The 15,518-nt window shown below is 35.4% G+C and overlaps 1 protein-coding gene across 6 annotated transcripts in view; it reads right to left on the bottom strand.

The window, feature by feature from the left end:
- Positions 1–15,518, bottom strand: part of GRM5 (glutamate metabotropic receptor 5) — a 576,324-nt gene that overhangs the window by 86,920 nt on the left and 473,886 nt on the right. For all 6 annotated transcript variants that reach the window (XM_015435594.4, XM_005579310.5, XM_005579312.5 and 3 more), the window contains 3 exons: positions 14,933–15,179; positions 8,527–8,695; positions 1,910–2,036 (listed from right to left, as the gene is read on the bottom strand). In XM_015435594.4, coding sequence (XP_015291080.3) covers positions 1,910–2,036; positions 8,527–8,695; positions 14,933–15,179 — 543 coding nt within the window. The remainder of the gene's footprint in view (positions 1–1,909; positions 2,037–8,526; positions 8,696–14,932; positions 15,180–15,518) is intronic.

The raw sequence follows: 15,518 nt of genomic DNA on the forward strand, positions 1-15,518 counted from the left end.
TCCATGTTTTTATTCCTGTTCTTTGACTTCATATACAATTAGTCAATGAGGCACACAAATAGCCCATTAGCAAACAAAGAGCTGACTAGCCATGTGCATGTGTTGTTTTATGTCTCTTTCCCCACAAGATGGTAAGATGTTTAAGGACTAGAATATAGGGAACAAGTGACACAGGAAGCATTGCTGTTTTTTTACCTCAATTTCTCAAGTATCTATTATTATAATGAAAACAGTAATAATAAAATATTTATCTGCTGAAATAATGAAAGAACAGACTGTGTTCATTCTCAATATCATGGTCTTACAGAACATGAGACAAAAAGTTACATCTACATATTCATTTACAAGGTGCTTAGCCATGCAAATTAGTTGACGTTGCAAGACAGTTTTTCATTTTCACCATAATCTAGTTTAAAAGTAGAAAAACATGTAAATAAATAGTATAAAGAAAAGATAGGAATATTGCTCCTCACCCTTCTTCAAGAAAACCAATCACAGAATTTTTTTTTTTTTCTTTTTGGCATTTTTACTGTGTGTTTGCACACAGGCACACGATAGATCATCTATTCAACAAAATTTATTGAAGGCTTTGTGTTTAGCACTGAGTCAGCTCTGGGGAAAACAGGATGAATAAGAACATCAGAAAGCTCATAGTGTAATGGCAAAAAGAAGATTCAAATGCGATCAAAAGGCACTTGGATGTTTTATTAAATCGGATTTTTTTTTTTTTTTTGAGAAAAGAAAAAGTCTTCTGTATACATACCAATCACCAAAAAATGGTGAGCTGTCTTGAAAGACCCAGGATGATGGAATTTTTAATAACCAGACTTTTGAAATAAGTGAATACAACTACTATGAATAAAATCATTTGTCCTGGGAGGGATGGAGTCTAACACTGATGACCTTATGATCTTCTAGCCTCTAGAAGTCTTGTGCTAAATCCAACTGAATTCTAAAACCACTAGACAACCTGACATACCACATGGGGGGCTCTCTGCCTGCAAGGCTTTTTTGCTCTTTTTCTTGCATACTCAGTTTATGGGTGCCCTCCTCATGCTCCCATGTCTATAAATCTATGTCCTCTTATTATATTGTAATCATATTTTTAATTTTTTGCCTCCTTTATTAATCTGTGAACTTCATTAAGAAAGAGGTAGTATTTTTATTTCTATATTTTTATTTTAGTGGTAGGCAAATAAGCATGAGTGCATTTAATAAATGTTTATTGAAGAAAAATTGGAAGACAGTATGAAAGGAATCATATTCTGTTTATATATTATAAAAATTAGAAAAGACTATGAAATATAGACTGGAGTACACGATGACATAGTCTTTAACATCTGTTGGCAGAAGGAACCAAAAGCCAAAACAAAACAAAAAAGTAAAACAATAAACAAGTAAAATCAAGTCTTGCCCTGTACCAACAATACTTGAAAACTTATTAGTTGGAGACTCCTGATTTCAATTAATAAAAACAAGAGAAGAAAAGAACTTTAGATGACATTCTGCCCAATTCAGTGCAACCTTTTTGTTCTTGGATATGTCATGACATATTTTCATCACTTCCTGGCTAAAACTTCTTTCTCTTCACCTAAAATACACATATAATTGGGACCCTATTTAGGAACTTCTGGGAATGTCCTGGGGATGAGGGAAGAATGCCCAGTAGACAAGCTAGGAATTCTGATCTAATTTTGGAGTGAAGACGGACGTATAGGCACATCTCTCCCAGAGATTTGAGGATTTTAAAAAGTAGCTCAACCTTTGGGAAGCTTATGTTCCCAAGGAAATTATTTGTTCCATAAATAAGACTACCCAAGATGAGTAATACTTGGGGACGTGACCCCCCTCTCCCACATCTGCATCTTTTTTCAGTTTATGTATATGTGGTGAGATTGTGACAGATTACCTGTGAGATCATCAGTGGGCCAAGACCCCAGCTGGCATGCCTTGCATGTATACTCATCAAAGACATACTCATTCTCCTTACAAGGTGTACAGGTCCAACAACAGCTGACTTCTCCCTTTCGGATCACCTAAGGCAAATATTTGAAATTTAGATATTTTTTTGCATAGATAAAAATCCAACAATTCTATATTCCAATGTGCTGTTTTGCAAAGCAGAAAGGCCTTTCGCATACATTATTTTAAATGTTATCAGATAAGCAGTATAATTTTTAATATTCTTTTTTTTTTATAATTAAAGAAAGTAAGGCTGAGTTTAAACAAGTCCAACATCATAAAGTTAGCTGGTAGCAGGATAAGGCATTAAATTAAATGCAAGTCTTTGGATAATTAGCCTTGGAAACCTGTATTTAATTAAGTACCTGTGCTTGTGCTCATATGTACATACGCATAACTGAATTCACCCCAGGATCTGCTCTACTTCTCCTTTCCTCAAGTTAAGAACTGCTGCTCTCTGGATTTACCTTAGCTTCCTTCCCCCCATTAGTTGAATAATTGTGAGCAAAAAACATTGTATATTTCCTAATCTTCTAAAATCTATCCATATTGATAAATATAATTAGGAATTTGTATTGGGTAGAAGAAAGCAAAAGATTAAGATTTTCCTGGAGATGATCTCTTGATCTCTTTCTACTAAAAGTCTGATTCAACAATTCAGCCCATTCTTTCCTATTTTGGTAGCTTTGATTTGTTTGAAGGTAGATGAGGTCATTCAGACTATTATATAGCTCTTAATCTATTTGACTTTTTTAAGGTAATGGAAAATAATTGAAATAATTTAACAGGTGAAAGAGTCACAGATGTTATTCTTTTGAAATAGATGTACCTTTTCTTCCCCACCATTGGTGCATGAAAAACCTCTCTGGAATAGACAGCATTCATTAAATGTTCTTTTAAATCATTAAAACCGTGGTTAATATTCAGCAATGACCAGACACAGTAATAATTACACTTTATATTTCTAGTCTGACTCTAGTAATGACCTTTGATAATAACATCAGCTAGATACCAAATATAATTGTAAGCTGACAACTGTTTTTTACATTTTTGTAGTATTTCTTCTACTCACTCTTAAAACTACAACAATACAAGCAGGGAATAATGGCAAAAGGGCCTAAAATAGATTTTCCCTAAAGTAAGTAAATAAGTGAGGCAAAATTGCTCCTTAGACCTGATTAAAGTATTCTTCATAATAATATTGACTATTTCCAGGCTCTTTAGTACTTGTCCCTTACTGTTATCCCATTAAAGCATTAGAACAGCTCTGTATGAAGTGGCTGGTTTATTTTTTTCATTTTCTTAGGGGAGAAAACTGAAGTTGAGTTAGCTCACATAGCATGTTAGGGTAAATGAGGGATCAAACAATGTATGTTGAACTTCAAATGCTCATGCTTATAAATGCTGAGTCTTATTGGAAGATTAGACTGTGTGATATTTTGAAAGATGCAGGGGAAAGAGTACTGGCTTGGGAATCAAGTAGCACCAGAGTTCTCCAGCCAATGCTCAGTTTCTTTTAACTGGACCTATTGCTTTTCGGATAATAATATCTACCTTATAGGATTTCCTTAGGATTAAATAAAACAACACAGTGATTTGTAAAGTGTAGAACACTCTAATAATGTTACCCATTTCATTAATAATTTGCACATAAATGTCCATATACAGAAATGAAGAATTTCATTTTCAAGGTATACCACACTTGGCAAAACTATCCTTGAACAAGGATATTAGATTTTGTAATGCAAACAGGCATATTGCAAAGCTGAAGGAATGTCTTTCAGACCTTAGCAGACCTTAGCAGGGATTAGCAAATAAAAGCAGCTGCATTTCCCCCCACTGAAATACTTTGATTTCTTATGGTTCAGTTTTCATTGGTTTGTGAATTTCAGGTAAACACCTGAAATTAAAATAAGTTCATGCCTTTTTCCAAGAAGAATTCCAATATTATAATCTCTTTTTGAATCAATAGTGATAACTTAATATGTTTTCCTCTGATCATTTAGAACTTGTTTTATGTTTTCACATTTTATGTTCTGTTTCACATTTATTTTGAACACGAGGTAGTGACAATTCTCTTTCAAGATCCTGGAAGCAGTGGTGCTTTCTTTTTTATTTATTTTATTTTTTGAGGCAGTCTTGCATTGTTACCTAGGCTGGGAGTGCAGTGGCGCCGTCTTGGCTCACTGCAGCCTTGACCTCCCCTGCCCAAGAGAGCCTCCCACCTCAGCTTCCTGAGTAGCTGAGACTACAGATGTGTGCCACCAGGCTCAATTATTTTTGTTTCCTATTTTTTTTGAAGAGATAGGGTCTCACTAAGTTGCCTAGGCTGATCTTGAACTCCTGAGCTCAAGGGGATTCTTCCATCTCAGCCTCCCAAATTGTTGAGATTATACTCATGAGCCACTGCACCCAGTCAGCAGTGCTTTCTTTATGAATAACAATATATAACATATCTGAACCTTTACTAGACTAAACCCTTTCATGGAAACTAAGTTTACAAACTCTGAACAATGCCATGAGATGTTGATATCATGAATTAAATTGCTCAGTTACAGCCTTAAACCATATTAAGAAAATCTTATGCATTGTATATTTAATAGAGTAAAAATGACATCTGGTTAGGAAAATGAAGTTTGGGATTTTTAAAAAAGGTCGAAGCAAATATTGTTACAAAATAACCAGTATTAAAAATATGATAATAGACCAGGCGCGGTGGCTCATGCCTGTAATCCCAGTACTTTGGAAAGCCGAGGTGGGCGAATCATGAGGTCAGGAGATCGAGACCATCCTGACCAACATGGTGAAACCCCGCCTCTAATAAAAATACAAAAACATTAGCCAGATGTGGTGGCAGACACCTGTAATCCCAGCTATTCTGGAGGCTGAGGCAGGAGAATCACTTGAACCTGGGAGGCGGAGGTTGCAGTGAGCCAAGATTGTGCCACTGCACTCCAGCCTGGAGACAGAGGGAGACTCCGTCTAAAATATATATATACACACACACATATATATATGTGTGTGTGTATGTATGTGTGTGTGTGTATACACACACATATATATATGTATACACACACGATAATAGGGAATAAAATTCTTCTAGTTATGTAAATTATTCCCTTTAGAATAGGGTAGAAAAGTATATATAAAGAAATCTCTCAAATTAGTCATTCAGCATTTAGAAGTTCTTTTTGTTTGTTTGTTTGTTTGTTTGTTTTGGAGATGGAGTCTTACTCTGTCACCCAGGTTGGAGTGCAGTGGTGTGATCTCGCGCCTCCAGGGTTCACGCCATTCTCCTGCCTCAGCCTCCTGAATAGCTGGGACTACAGGTGCCTGCCACCACACCCGGTTAATTTTTTTGTATTTTTAGTAGAAACGGGGTTTCACCGTGTTAGCCAGGATGGTCTCGATCTCCTGACCTCGTGATCTGCCTGCCTCGGCCTCCCAAAGTGCTGGGATTACAGGTGTGAACCACCATGCCTGGCCCTGGAAGTTATATTTTCAAAATGTATTGCTGTGAAGGGTCAAAAATAAAGAAAAAATATATGGTAATTTACACTGTGTAATTTTTCTACAGGAAGCACTGGAAATTATGAATATTGATATTCTTGGTGGATACACAAATAATTGTACATGAATTTAAACCCCTCATAATGAAGAGTTTAACTGCAAGATAATTGGCCAAGATGAAAATCTCTTTTGTCTTGATGTAACAAGCGTTAGCAAACATTTTTTTACAAAGGATCAAATAGTAAATATTTAGGCTTTGGGCCATACAGTCTCTATTGCAAGTCAGCAACTCAGCTATCCAACTCTGCCACTATAGCAGAAAGTAGCCATGGACAATATATAAACAAATAAGCTTGGCTGTATTTTAATAAAACTTTATTCACAAAAACAGATAGTAGGTCAGATTTAGTCTGTGGGCTATAGTTTACCAGCTCTTGCTGTATACCATAACAAGACATACAGAAAATGTCAGATATCTAATATTTTGAGCCATTTAGCAGATATTAATACATTTATTTTTATCTTCTTTTACCTTATCTTTCTTCTTTCTGGTCTTATGCTTTCCAAATCTTCAGACCTACCCTTTGAGGGCCTTACTATCAATATTAAAATATTTCAGTTTCAGTCTTAATCACAGATGAAAAAACATATGAAATGTCTTCTAAACAGAGTGAAGATAAGGTTGATTGAAAAGACCAAGTCCAGTGGCTCTAGGAATACACTACCTGAAATGTGGTATGGTAGTACTTTAAGAACTGTTTGATGAGCAAATAAATTATTTTGATATCATTTTTCCCGACAGCATTGTGCACCAATAGCTGCTCTCACCCCCTTTTTATTATATCTTTGTCTTCTCTTCATGAATTTTTAATTCCTGTAAGTGTGGCCACATCTTTTTTAGCCTAAGAGTAATTTTTTTAATGTCCTCAAATTACCAAATTATCTCTTACATGCTTTTTGTCACATATTTCTTTTTCTTATACTTTTTATTTTTTCAGTTGACACACAATAATTGTACATATTTATGGGTTACATAGTGATGTTTTGATACACATAATGTATAGTGACCAGATCAGGGTAATTAGCATAGTCATCATCTCAGATATTTATTACTTCTTCATGTTAGGAATGTTCAGTATCCTCCTTCTAGCTATTTGAAACTATAGAATACTTTTAACTATATTCATCCTACAGTGCTAAAGAACACTAGAATTTATTCCTCCTATCTAGCTGTGATTTTGCTTCTTTTAACAAAGCTCTCCCTATCCCTCTCTTCCTCCTTCCCTTCCTACCCTCTAGTACGCTCTGTTCTAATTTTTACTTCTGTGAGATCAACTTTTTTTTTATCTTGCACATATAAGTGAGAACATGTGACGTTTAATTTTCTGTCCCTGGCTTATTTCACTTAACATTCTGTTCTCCAGTTCCTTCTACATTGCTGTGAATGACAGGATTTCATTCTTTATGATTGAATAGTATTCTATTATGTAGATATATTTTCTTTATCCATTTATCTTGATACTCAATTATCATTACATTCTATTCAATCTAGCAGGCCCAGATGAAGGGTGAACCCTCAATTTTCATGTCTTTTCCTCATTGTTCCTCTTCTTTGACCTTTTTCTTCTGCTGACTACCATCTTATGTGACAGTGTGCTCTCTGGTCATCTCTCTCTTTGTACCTGTTGCTTCTCAGCCTCTACCTCTTCTTCCGTTTTTACACTTTGAAAGCAGAAATTCTCTAAGGTATATTCTTGGTCCATATTTATTTTTTATTTACACTTTTAGGTTCTGCAATTTTGTCTATTATAATAGCTTCAACTTTAACTCTATTTAATCAATTCCTAAATCTGTATGCTTAGCCTTATTTTTCATTGCTCTAGACCAAACTTTTAATCACTGGATGGCTATATCAAAACCAACATGCCCCCAAACTAACCAATCACCTTTTCTATAAAGCTACCCCTATTTTTCTATTCCTGGCAATGCCACCTTTTATTTACTGACACTTAGAATTGCAGTTGATTGTGTTGACTTCTTTATCTTCCACAACTCAACATCAAATTGGTAGTCAGCCTGATTGAATCTACATCTGTAATATTTTCTCCAAATATGTCTTCCGGCCCCTTTTCATTTTCACTGTTTCTTCCCCAATTCAAGGCCTTATTACCACTATCACAGCATGCTTCTAACTTGTCTCTTCTTTCTTGTTTTATAAATCTATTTATTCATTTTCCTTACCACAGCTCAACTTATGCCAACATCTTGATCAAAATTATTCTGACTCCTGTTTAATAAAAATTAAGTTCAATGTATTTAGTATGATGTTCAAAACTCTCCACAAATCTGGGTTCAACTTATTTCAACTTTCTCTTTTATAATAATCATTTAGAGCAATGCACTCTAGATTATTTACTTGTGCTAGACAGTCTTCAGTTACCACTTTTGTCTCTTTTCTTTTACTGTTCTTTCTTTGTAAGTGTTCTCTCCCTGAAATCATACTCATTTTTATGGTCCAAAGTTTGACATTTTATTCAGAAGAAATATCTCTATCCCTTTTGTACAAACTGATATAGCCCTCTTCTTTTCTTTCTTAATGAAGTCATCACATTTTACATAATGTTGCTTATCTGTGTCCATATTTTTCTCACACAGACTGTAAATCTTCTGACAATTAAGGGTGTCTCATTTATTTTTGCCTCATCAATATTAACTATTATATTAATAAACATTTGATGAATATTTATTAAATAAATTCGAATTAGTGTCTTTTCTAACTGTAAACTTTATTTCCAGGAAGTCATGTCTTGAAAGGCTTGTATGAGCAGAAAGGGTGTGGGCAAACATGATTCATCAACTGGTTTAATCAAACCAACTACTAAGACTATTGTGAGTTGCACATGGGATTTCATAAGGAATGAGTGAGAATTTCTGACATTAGAAGCTTACAATATAAAAAGTAAAATAAGTGTCTAAAATTTTAAAAAATAGCTAATGATAATTAACACTGTTGAATTTACAACAAAAATGAAAGAAACATAGATTCCATTTTACCTTGATCTGGCCTTTCTCACATGGTTCACTGCACACAGATCTGATGATGTTGCTTTTCTTGGACCATACTTCATCATCATCCATTTTTAATTCTCCATTGTCCCAACTTCCAACGTTGATATAATCAAAATAATCTTTTCCCATTTCCTTGAAATTCATTATTTCATACCTTAGGAATAAGAATATGATAATTATGCAGCTTAAGACGTAAATATTCAGCTTTGAAAAGGCAATATATTTTATTCCCAAAAATGTGTCTACTGTCATATAAGTAACACTGGAATTTTCCATGACAGTACACTTAGAATAACAAAAATAATCTGTCCATTTCACTTTCTTTGCAGAGACCATTTCCGTACTTTCAAGCTTACACCTGAAATAGAAAGTAATCCCATGTGAGAAGGTGACTTGACCTCAGCAGGATGAAAGACAGTTTCAAAATAACTTCAAGAAGTTTAAACAAGTACTACTGTTAGACTTCTACAAAAGATAGACAGGTTTTTGTCTGTATTCAAGTAAAATGATAAAATTTCCATTTACTAACCAAGTGAGAAATTTGGTAAATCTTTCATCTTATTTTCAGCTTTAGAGGATATAGAGGTAATTTACAGAGGGCCTCATTTTACCTTTCTTACTTTGTCCATTATCAATGGCTAAATTCATTGTACAAAGATAATTTCAAGAGTGAAGTTTAAAAAAGTTTGAAAATAGCTTCTAAAGCACCTCATGCAATGTAAAAATGCTGGAAAAGAGTAGTTCCTTGTGAGTTCTCAGCCTTTGCTAACTATTGTTTTTTTGAGTATGTGGATATAAATGTAAAAAAAGAAAATCAATGTGCTTACTTACAAGCCTTTTCTTATAAGTAAGCTCATTTCTAGAGAAGAATCTCTGAAACAATTTTCCAATTTGAGGATATTGGATAAGCAATATCACCACTATCTCAGTTTCTACAGGTATGTCTCAGGCACACACTGTGCTCACATAGTATTTTATACTGTTTACCCCCTCAGGACTTATAGTCCTGACAGATAGACATATAAATGCCCCCTCCAGCCTCCTATGCTCAGCATGTGTAGCTATCTGGAAACTGATATGAATGGACAATGTTCTAGCTTTTGGATTCAAGTGATGAGATTACTATACTCAAACAAATGTTCTGTACAGAAATATTCAGAACAAAACTGGCATCTATTGAAACTTATGTTATAAAATGATGCCATTCTGTTTTCACTCCAAATCACAATTTTTACTGTAGGTTTTTTTTCTTCAGAATATTACCTCATTCTTGTTTTGTTGGTTGTTCAGTAACTTGAGGATTTTCCTTTAGTGTTGTTAGTCAGCAACAATTTGGTCTAAATTCTACTTCTAAATCAAAACTATCAATTTATAGGATACTTTCCTTCCCTCTTGGTCACAATTATCCCATGGCCTCGGTTCATGCAATGAGTTGAGATATTAGAACACAGAGCACTGAGGTAAAAAGAACTCTTGTATTATGTCATTGGCTACTTCAAATATATGAGCTTTGAGTATTCAAAGGGTGACTTTCTATGAGCAAATAACCTTTGAAGATTCTAGGATGGGAGAAAGAGAAATGTCAGTGTCAGACTTATTTCTTTGCTGCTGATAATTTGAAGAAATATGTGGGTGTTATTCCTCACTCAAAACTGAGCTGTCAAATCCATTTCTAGCAATTCTTAAGTCTGAAAAGTTTAGTTCACACTGTTAATTTTACAGATAAAGGACTGAAACTCAGTGAGGTTAATTAGTACAGATTACAGAGTACATAAGCGTCAGAGCCAGGACCTAAACTAAGCCTTTAGATTTCAAATCTGCAGTTCCTTCTTCCTTATTAGACTGCTCCAAATCCTGGGTAGAGCTAAGAGACCATATTTTCCTTGCTTAAATATTGTAAAAATTTGAACCAATTTATATTGTAGGGCTTTTATCTCTATATCCACGCCTCTTTGTTTTATGTACAACAAATGGTAAAAAGTAAAGTGATCCAGTTTTTGAAAAATAAACATGAAAACTCTATAGAGTGGAAAATGTCACATTTGACAGGGAACTTGTTTTCAGGAAAGTTAAACCTTAATTTCAGTTCAACTCGATAAACTTGTTATAGTTACATTTGAGACAATGAACCCTCCCTTTGGAATTAGCCTTTAGATTTCTGGTCATTGTTTCTTAATACAAGGCAAACACAAAGAGATATTATCACTCACGGCTAAAGCTGTGAAAATAGAACATTGCTTTAAAAATCTTTTTTTAGTACATTAAAGAAAGAAATAGATGAGAATATGTCTCCACAAAAGAATATTCTCCCCTTCACTTGTGAATTTGTATGAGCCCTTTTAATTTTCAGAGATAGAATATAGCTTTTATTCTCCATCAAAGGAAAATAAAGTGAATGTTTAAAACATATTCTTATATAACTTTTAGGTAAGAATCAAAAGACATAATGACTTCCTGTAATCTTTAGCCATGATTCAATCTAGAAGACTGTATTTTGTTTCCCAAAAAGATAACAGTAGGCTGGGTGCGGTGGCTCACACCTGTAATCCCAGCACTTTCGGAGGCCAAGGCGGGCCAATTACGAGGTCAGGAGATCGAGACCATCCTGCCTAACACTTGAAACCCCATCTCTAATCTCTACTAAAAATACAAAAAATTAGCCAGGCGTGGTGGCAGGCACCTGTAGTCCCAGCTGCTTGGAAGGCTGAGGCAGGAGAATGGCGTAAACCCGGGAGGGGGAGCTTGCAGTGAGCCGAGATCTCGCCACTGCACTCCAGCCCTGGCAACAGAGAGAGGCTCCCTCTCAAAAAAAAAAAAAAAAAAAAAAACACAAAACCCAAAAACACAGAAATTCTGTGTGCTCTTTGTTTTTGATGCCTTTAGTAAAGATCCAACTTGAACATATTCAGTGTCAGAAGCAAAGATTAGTGTGTCATTCCAATCACAAGACACTTTAATATGAATCTCCAGCTCAGTTTCTTTTTTCTCCTTCCCATCCTCTTCCTCCCATTTATCTTCTCCTCCTTCTCTTCTTCCTCAATCCTCCTCATCCTCCCTCCTCTTCCTCCTTCTTCCTCCTCCTCTTCCTCCTTCTTCCTCCTCCTCCTCCCTTCCCTTCTCCCTCTCCCCCTCCCCTTTCCCCTTCCCTCCCCTTCCCCCGCCTTTCTTTCTCATTGCACCTCTTGGTTTTTATATTTCTCTGCTTCTGAAATGTTTTTCTCAGCATAGTGTGTTTGTATATGTAATTTATCTGATTTAATATCTGTCCCTTCCTTCCCCTTACTCTCTACCTCCTCATGTCTGCTCTTTCTTAACTGGCCACAATTTAAACCTTGAATATTCTAAATAATTTTAAAAATAAATTTTATATATTGCTCAAAATCAAAATAAACAAAAGATATTACAGTAACAACAACAAAAAGTTCTATTAAAGCATTTAAGGTAAACTAGAGAAAGTCAGGGTTCAATTGAACAGAAATAAGGAACTTTCTAAATGGCTCTAACTCTGAAAATTAGAGAAGATTGTCTTCAGATGATAATGAGGGGTTTATTCAAGGGGCTTAAACAGGGTTGTTGTTAGAGAAAAGTGAAAAATCATTTGGAGAAGACTGCAGAGTATTACATTTATGTGGATCCTAAGGCTCTTTCTATCCGTAATTCCAATGCTAAGGTGCTTTTCCTAAAAAAAAAAAAAAATGTAATTCTTAAATGTGTGCTAAATTATCTGTGGGTCGGCATAATAGATACTCCCAAGCCCTGGCCTATACAACAAAGCAATTACAATGATCTGTGCCTTTGGAGTTGGATAATCACAGAGTAAAGAGAGATCACAGAGTTAGTTAGACCAAAAACATGAATGGCACCTAATAATGGAACACTTTTATATTACATATTAATGCATTGATCCATTTCAAATGTAATATAAGAAAAAAAAATTAAGGTAAATTTTTACTTGATGATTGTGCATGAGATTTGCACATGTCCTTGCCCTGTTATTTAATTGACTATACAACCTTGGGCATGTCTCTTTCTTTCTATGACACAGGGTTTTTTAACCAGGAAAATCTAACAATGTGCAAGTGTGTGCCAGAGTGAGTTGCTATCTCTTTCAGCTTCCTCTGTTTAGGATCCTCCTCTTTTAACTCTTTAACTCTAGAGGATTCCTTAATCATCCCAGGATCCTTTGGTTTCTCACTCAGCCAGGAATACCTTTGATCTGGCAGGATGCTTTTACTCCACAAAAATAACAAACTAATGTCTACAAATAAATTTTCTCAGAATATAGTGTTTTTAAAATTTTGATCCTGGTTGATTAATTGGCAGGCTGTTGTATTAGGTTAGAAGTTGAAGCCCAGAAGACTGAGTTAAAAATTTTGACTCTATCATTTACTAGACTGTACTTTTGGGCAAGTCATTGAACTTTTGTAAGATTTGTTTTTTTTTGTTTTTTTTTTTTTTTTTTTTTTTACTGGAAAAAAGAATGGTAACATTACTGACCTCATAGGATTAAAAAGTAGAGCACTTGGCTTAGTGTTTGGCTCAGAACACACACTCAATATGTGCTAGTTATGTAAATGGATTATTTCGAGAAACAAAAGGTGGTAAATCACCTTTTCCTGAGTCTGCTTCATGCCCTTAGAGGCCAACTCTGATAATTTATTAATGGGTTAATGTTATACTCAAACCTAGTAGTGCAAGGATAGACTCAAAGCAATCCTGAATTCCCAGAAATTGTTTGCAAAATTTTAAGTATGTTGTTCTTGGAAGAATATCTATAAATTTTGTCTGAGTCTTGAAGGGATGATTGTTCCAATAAAGATTAAGAACCCCTTACAACATATTTGAAGGATTATGAATAAGGCAGCCATGTTCTGCCTGATCCATCAAGGTTTCCCTTTGGAATAGAACTGGACCTTCTGAGGCATCTCCTCCCTTCCTGGTTTGTGGAATGGGTTTGGGTACCTGACATAAAAACTCTTGAATTGGTGGAGCTACAGTCATCAAATTCTATCAACAAGTCCCAAGCTGATGTCAGTACTCTAGAGATGCACATGGGAATAATAAATTCATGTGCAGATATCTGGGCCCATGCCTTGACCTGAGCCTAAAGACTGAACTCATTGGTCAACCTGCCCGTAAAAGATTTACAACTGTGAAGTTTTGTTTGGCCCTGAGAAAATGCTTGTATTTTTTCCTTCATGGATATACGGAAGAGCCATAAAGTAGAAAACAACACGTGAAAAGTCAGCTTGTTTTGGCAAACAGCCTAGTTATAGCAATATTCTTCGAGTCTGTAGAACAGAAAAAAAAATACCCTAGGTTTTTCACTTGGCTGTATGACCTGAAACTAGCTATTACTTATAAGTCTGGTATGTGAAATAGTAACAGCTGCATTTGGGATAAGCTCCAGCTCATCTTAGAATATAGAATATAGAAGTGTGCTAAACCAAGGTTGCTGACAGAATGTGTGGGCACATGTGGTGCGAGTTGTTGAGGATTTATGAAACCTCTTGGCAGGGTCAACTACAAACAGAGTGTATAGACAGCTTTCCAAGCACAGTTGTTAAGTATGAACTATTGCTAGAAAAGCACTGAGAGACCAAAGGACCCTATTGTTTTGATACAAGGCTGAGTGAAGACTCAACCCTGCTACAACTCAAAATATCATTTCAATGGCATGATTCCTTATAGATTAAAAGTGTCTACAAGTCTTAAATGACTGTGTCGAGTCATTTAAGAATTTGCAGTAGAAGATAAATGTGAATTCTGGTAAGTTCTGGTACTTAGTGATTTCTCTGGGGGCTGACCTATAATTATGAGTTTATGTTCTTCAAGTTCCTCTATAAATAATGAAAGGTAAAATTTCAGAGAAAAAAACAATTTAGTCCTTAACAAGGAAGAAAGTGATCCAGCTGGAGAATAATAAAATAAAATATGACGTATAACTCACTTGCTGTAGGTACAGCAAACAACAGAACAGAACCTCAGCCCCATTTCTGGATTACCAGAAATCAAATTGTTCCTGTTTCAGAATAGTTCCATTGCACAAGAAAATAGCCGAATACAGGGAATAACATGACAAGCATGTACAGAGAAACCACAGAGATGATTTTTATTTATCTATGATCATGTGAGGTTCCTGTCTCTTAGTTTAGGTGTCTGAAATGTGATAATTCCCAAAGCACATTTTGAACATCAGCACCAATGCTTTTTTCCTGGCCACAGGAAATGGGGCTTCTTCTCTCTCTATCTTTGCTCATTTGGGATGTCAGGGAAGGGGAAACATGACCAGGAATCCTAGATTAACCACAAAGGAGAGAAAGAGACATTTCAGGATCAAGTGTTGGCTGTTGTTCAGTCTCTACTGTCTAGAGGAGAATCGTAACAATACCTTCCTGGAGAGTCTCCATTCTCGTCGAATAGGATCATATCTCCAGAAACCCCAGTAAAATTGGTTTTCATCAGGGACTCCAAAAGTTTCCGTCCATCAATTGGCTTCATTGCATCACAGAGTCCTGCATAGCCTGGGCAGAGGGACATCTGCATGTTGTGGAGCCCATAGGCCATCGAATAGATGGCGTTGATCACAAATCCCATTTTGGAATCCTGAACATGATGTGTTTTCAGAGTCAGAGAACCTGTTGGGAAACAAATTAAGCATAGCTTTGAGATACAAATCTACTCTCGCGATATTCCTGGGTACTGAATAATGGGTTGCCTGTAATTAGAGAATGCACTGGAACAAATTTATCAGAGTTAGAACCGTGGATAATACTGAGAAACAGTACCAACATAACGGGACTAATATCTTCTGTATTCAGGTTTTTCTTCCAAAACTCTGAAAAAAGTTCTGAATCACCAACAGTAGCAAGATCCGCTTTCTTCCATAACCAAACTCTAAGTATGAATGCAGGATAGAATTGTATTTCTGTACCACAAAATGTATCTTAAGGACAGATTCATTTCATTAGTATCAG

The sequence above is a fragment of the Macaca fascicularis genome, chromosome 14 (assembly GCF_037993035.2).
Source record: "Macaca fascicularis isolate 582-1 chromosome 14, T2T-MFA8v1.1".
Taxonomy (NCBI): domain Eukaryota; kingdom Metazoa; phylum Chordata; class Mammalia; order Primates; family Cercopithecidae; genus Macaca; species Macaca fascicularis.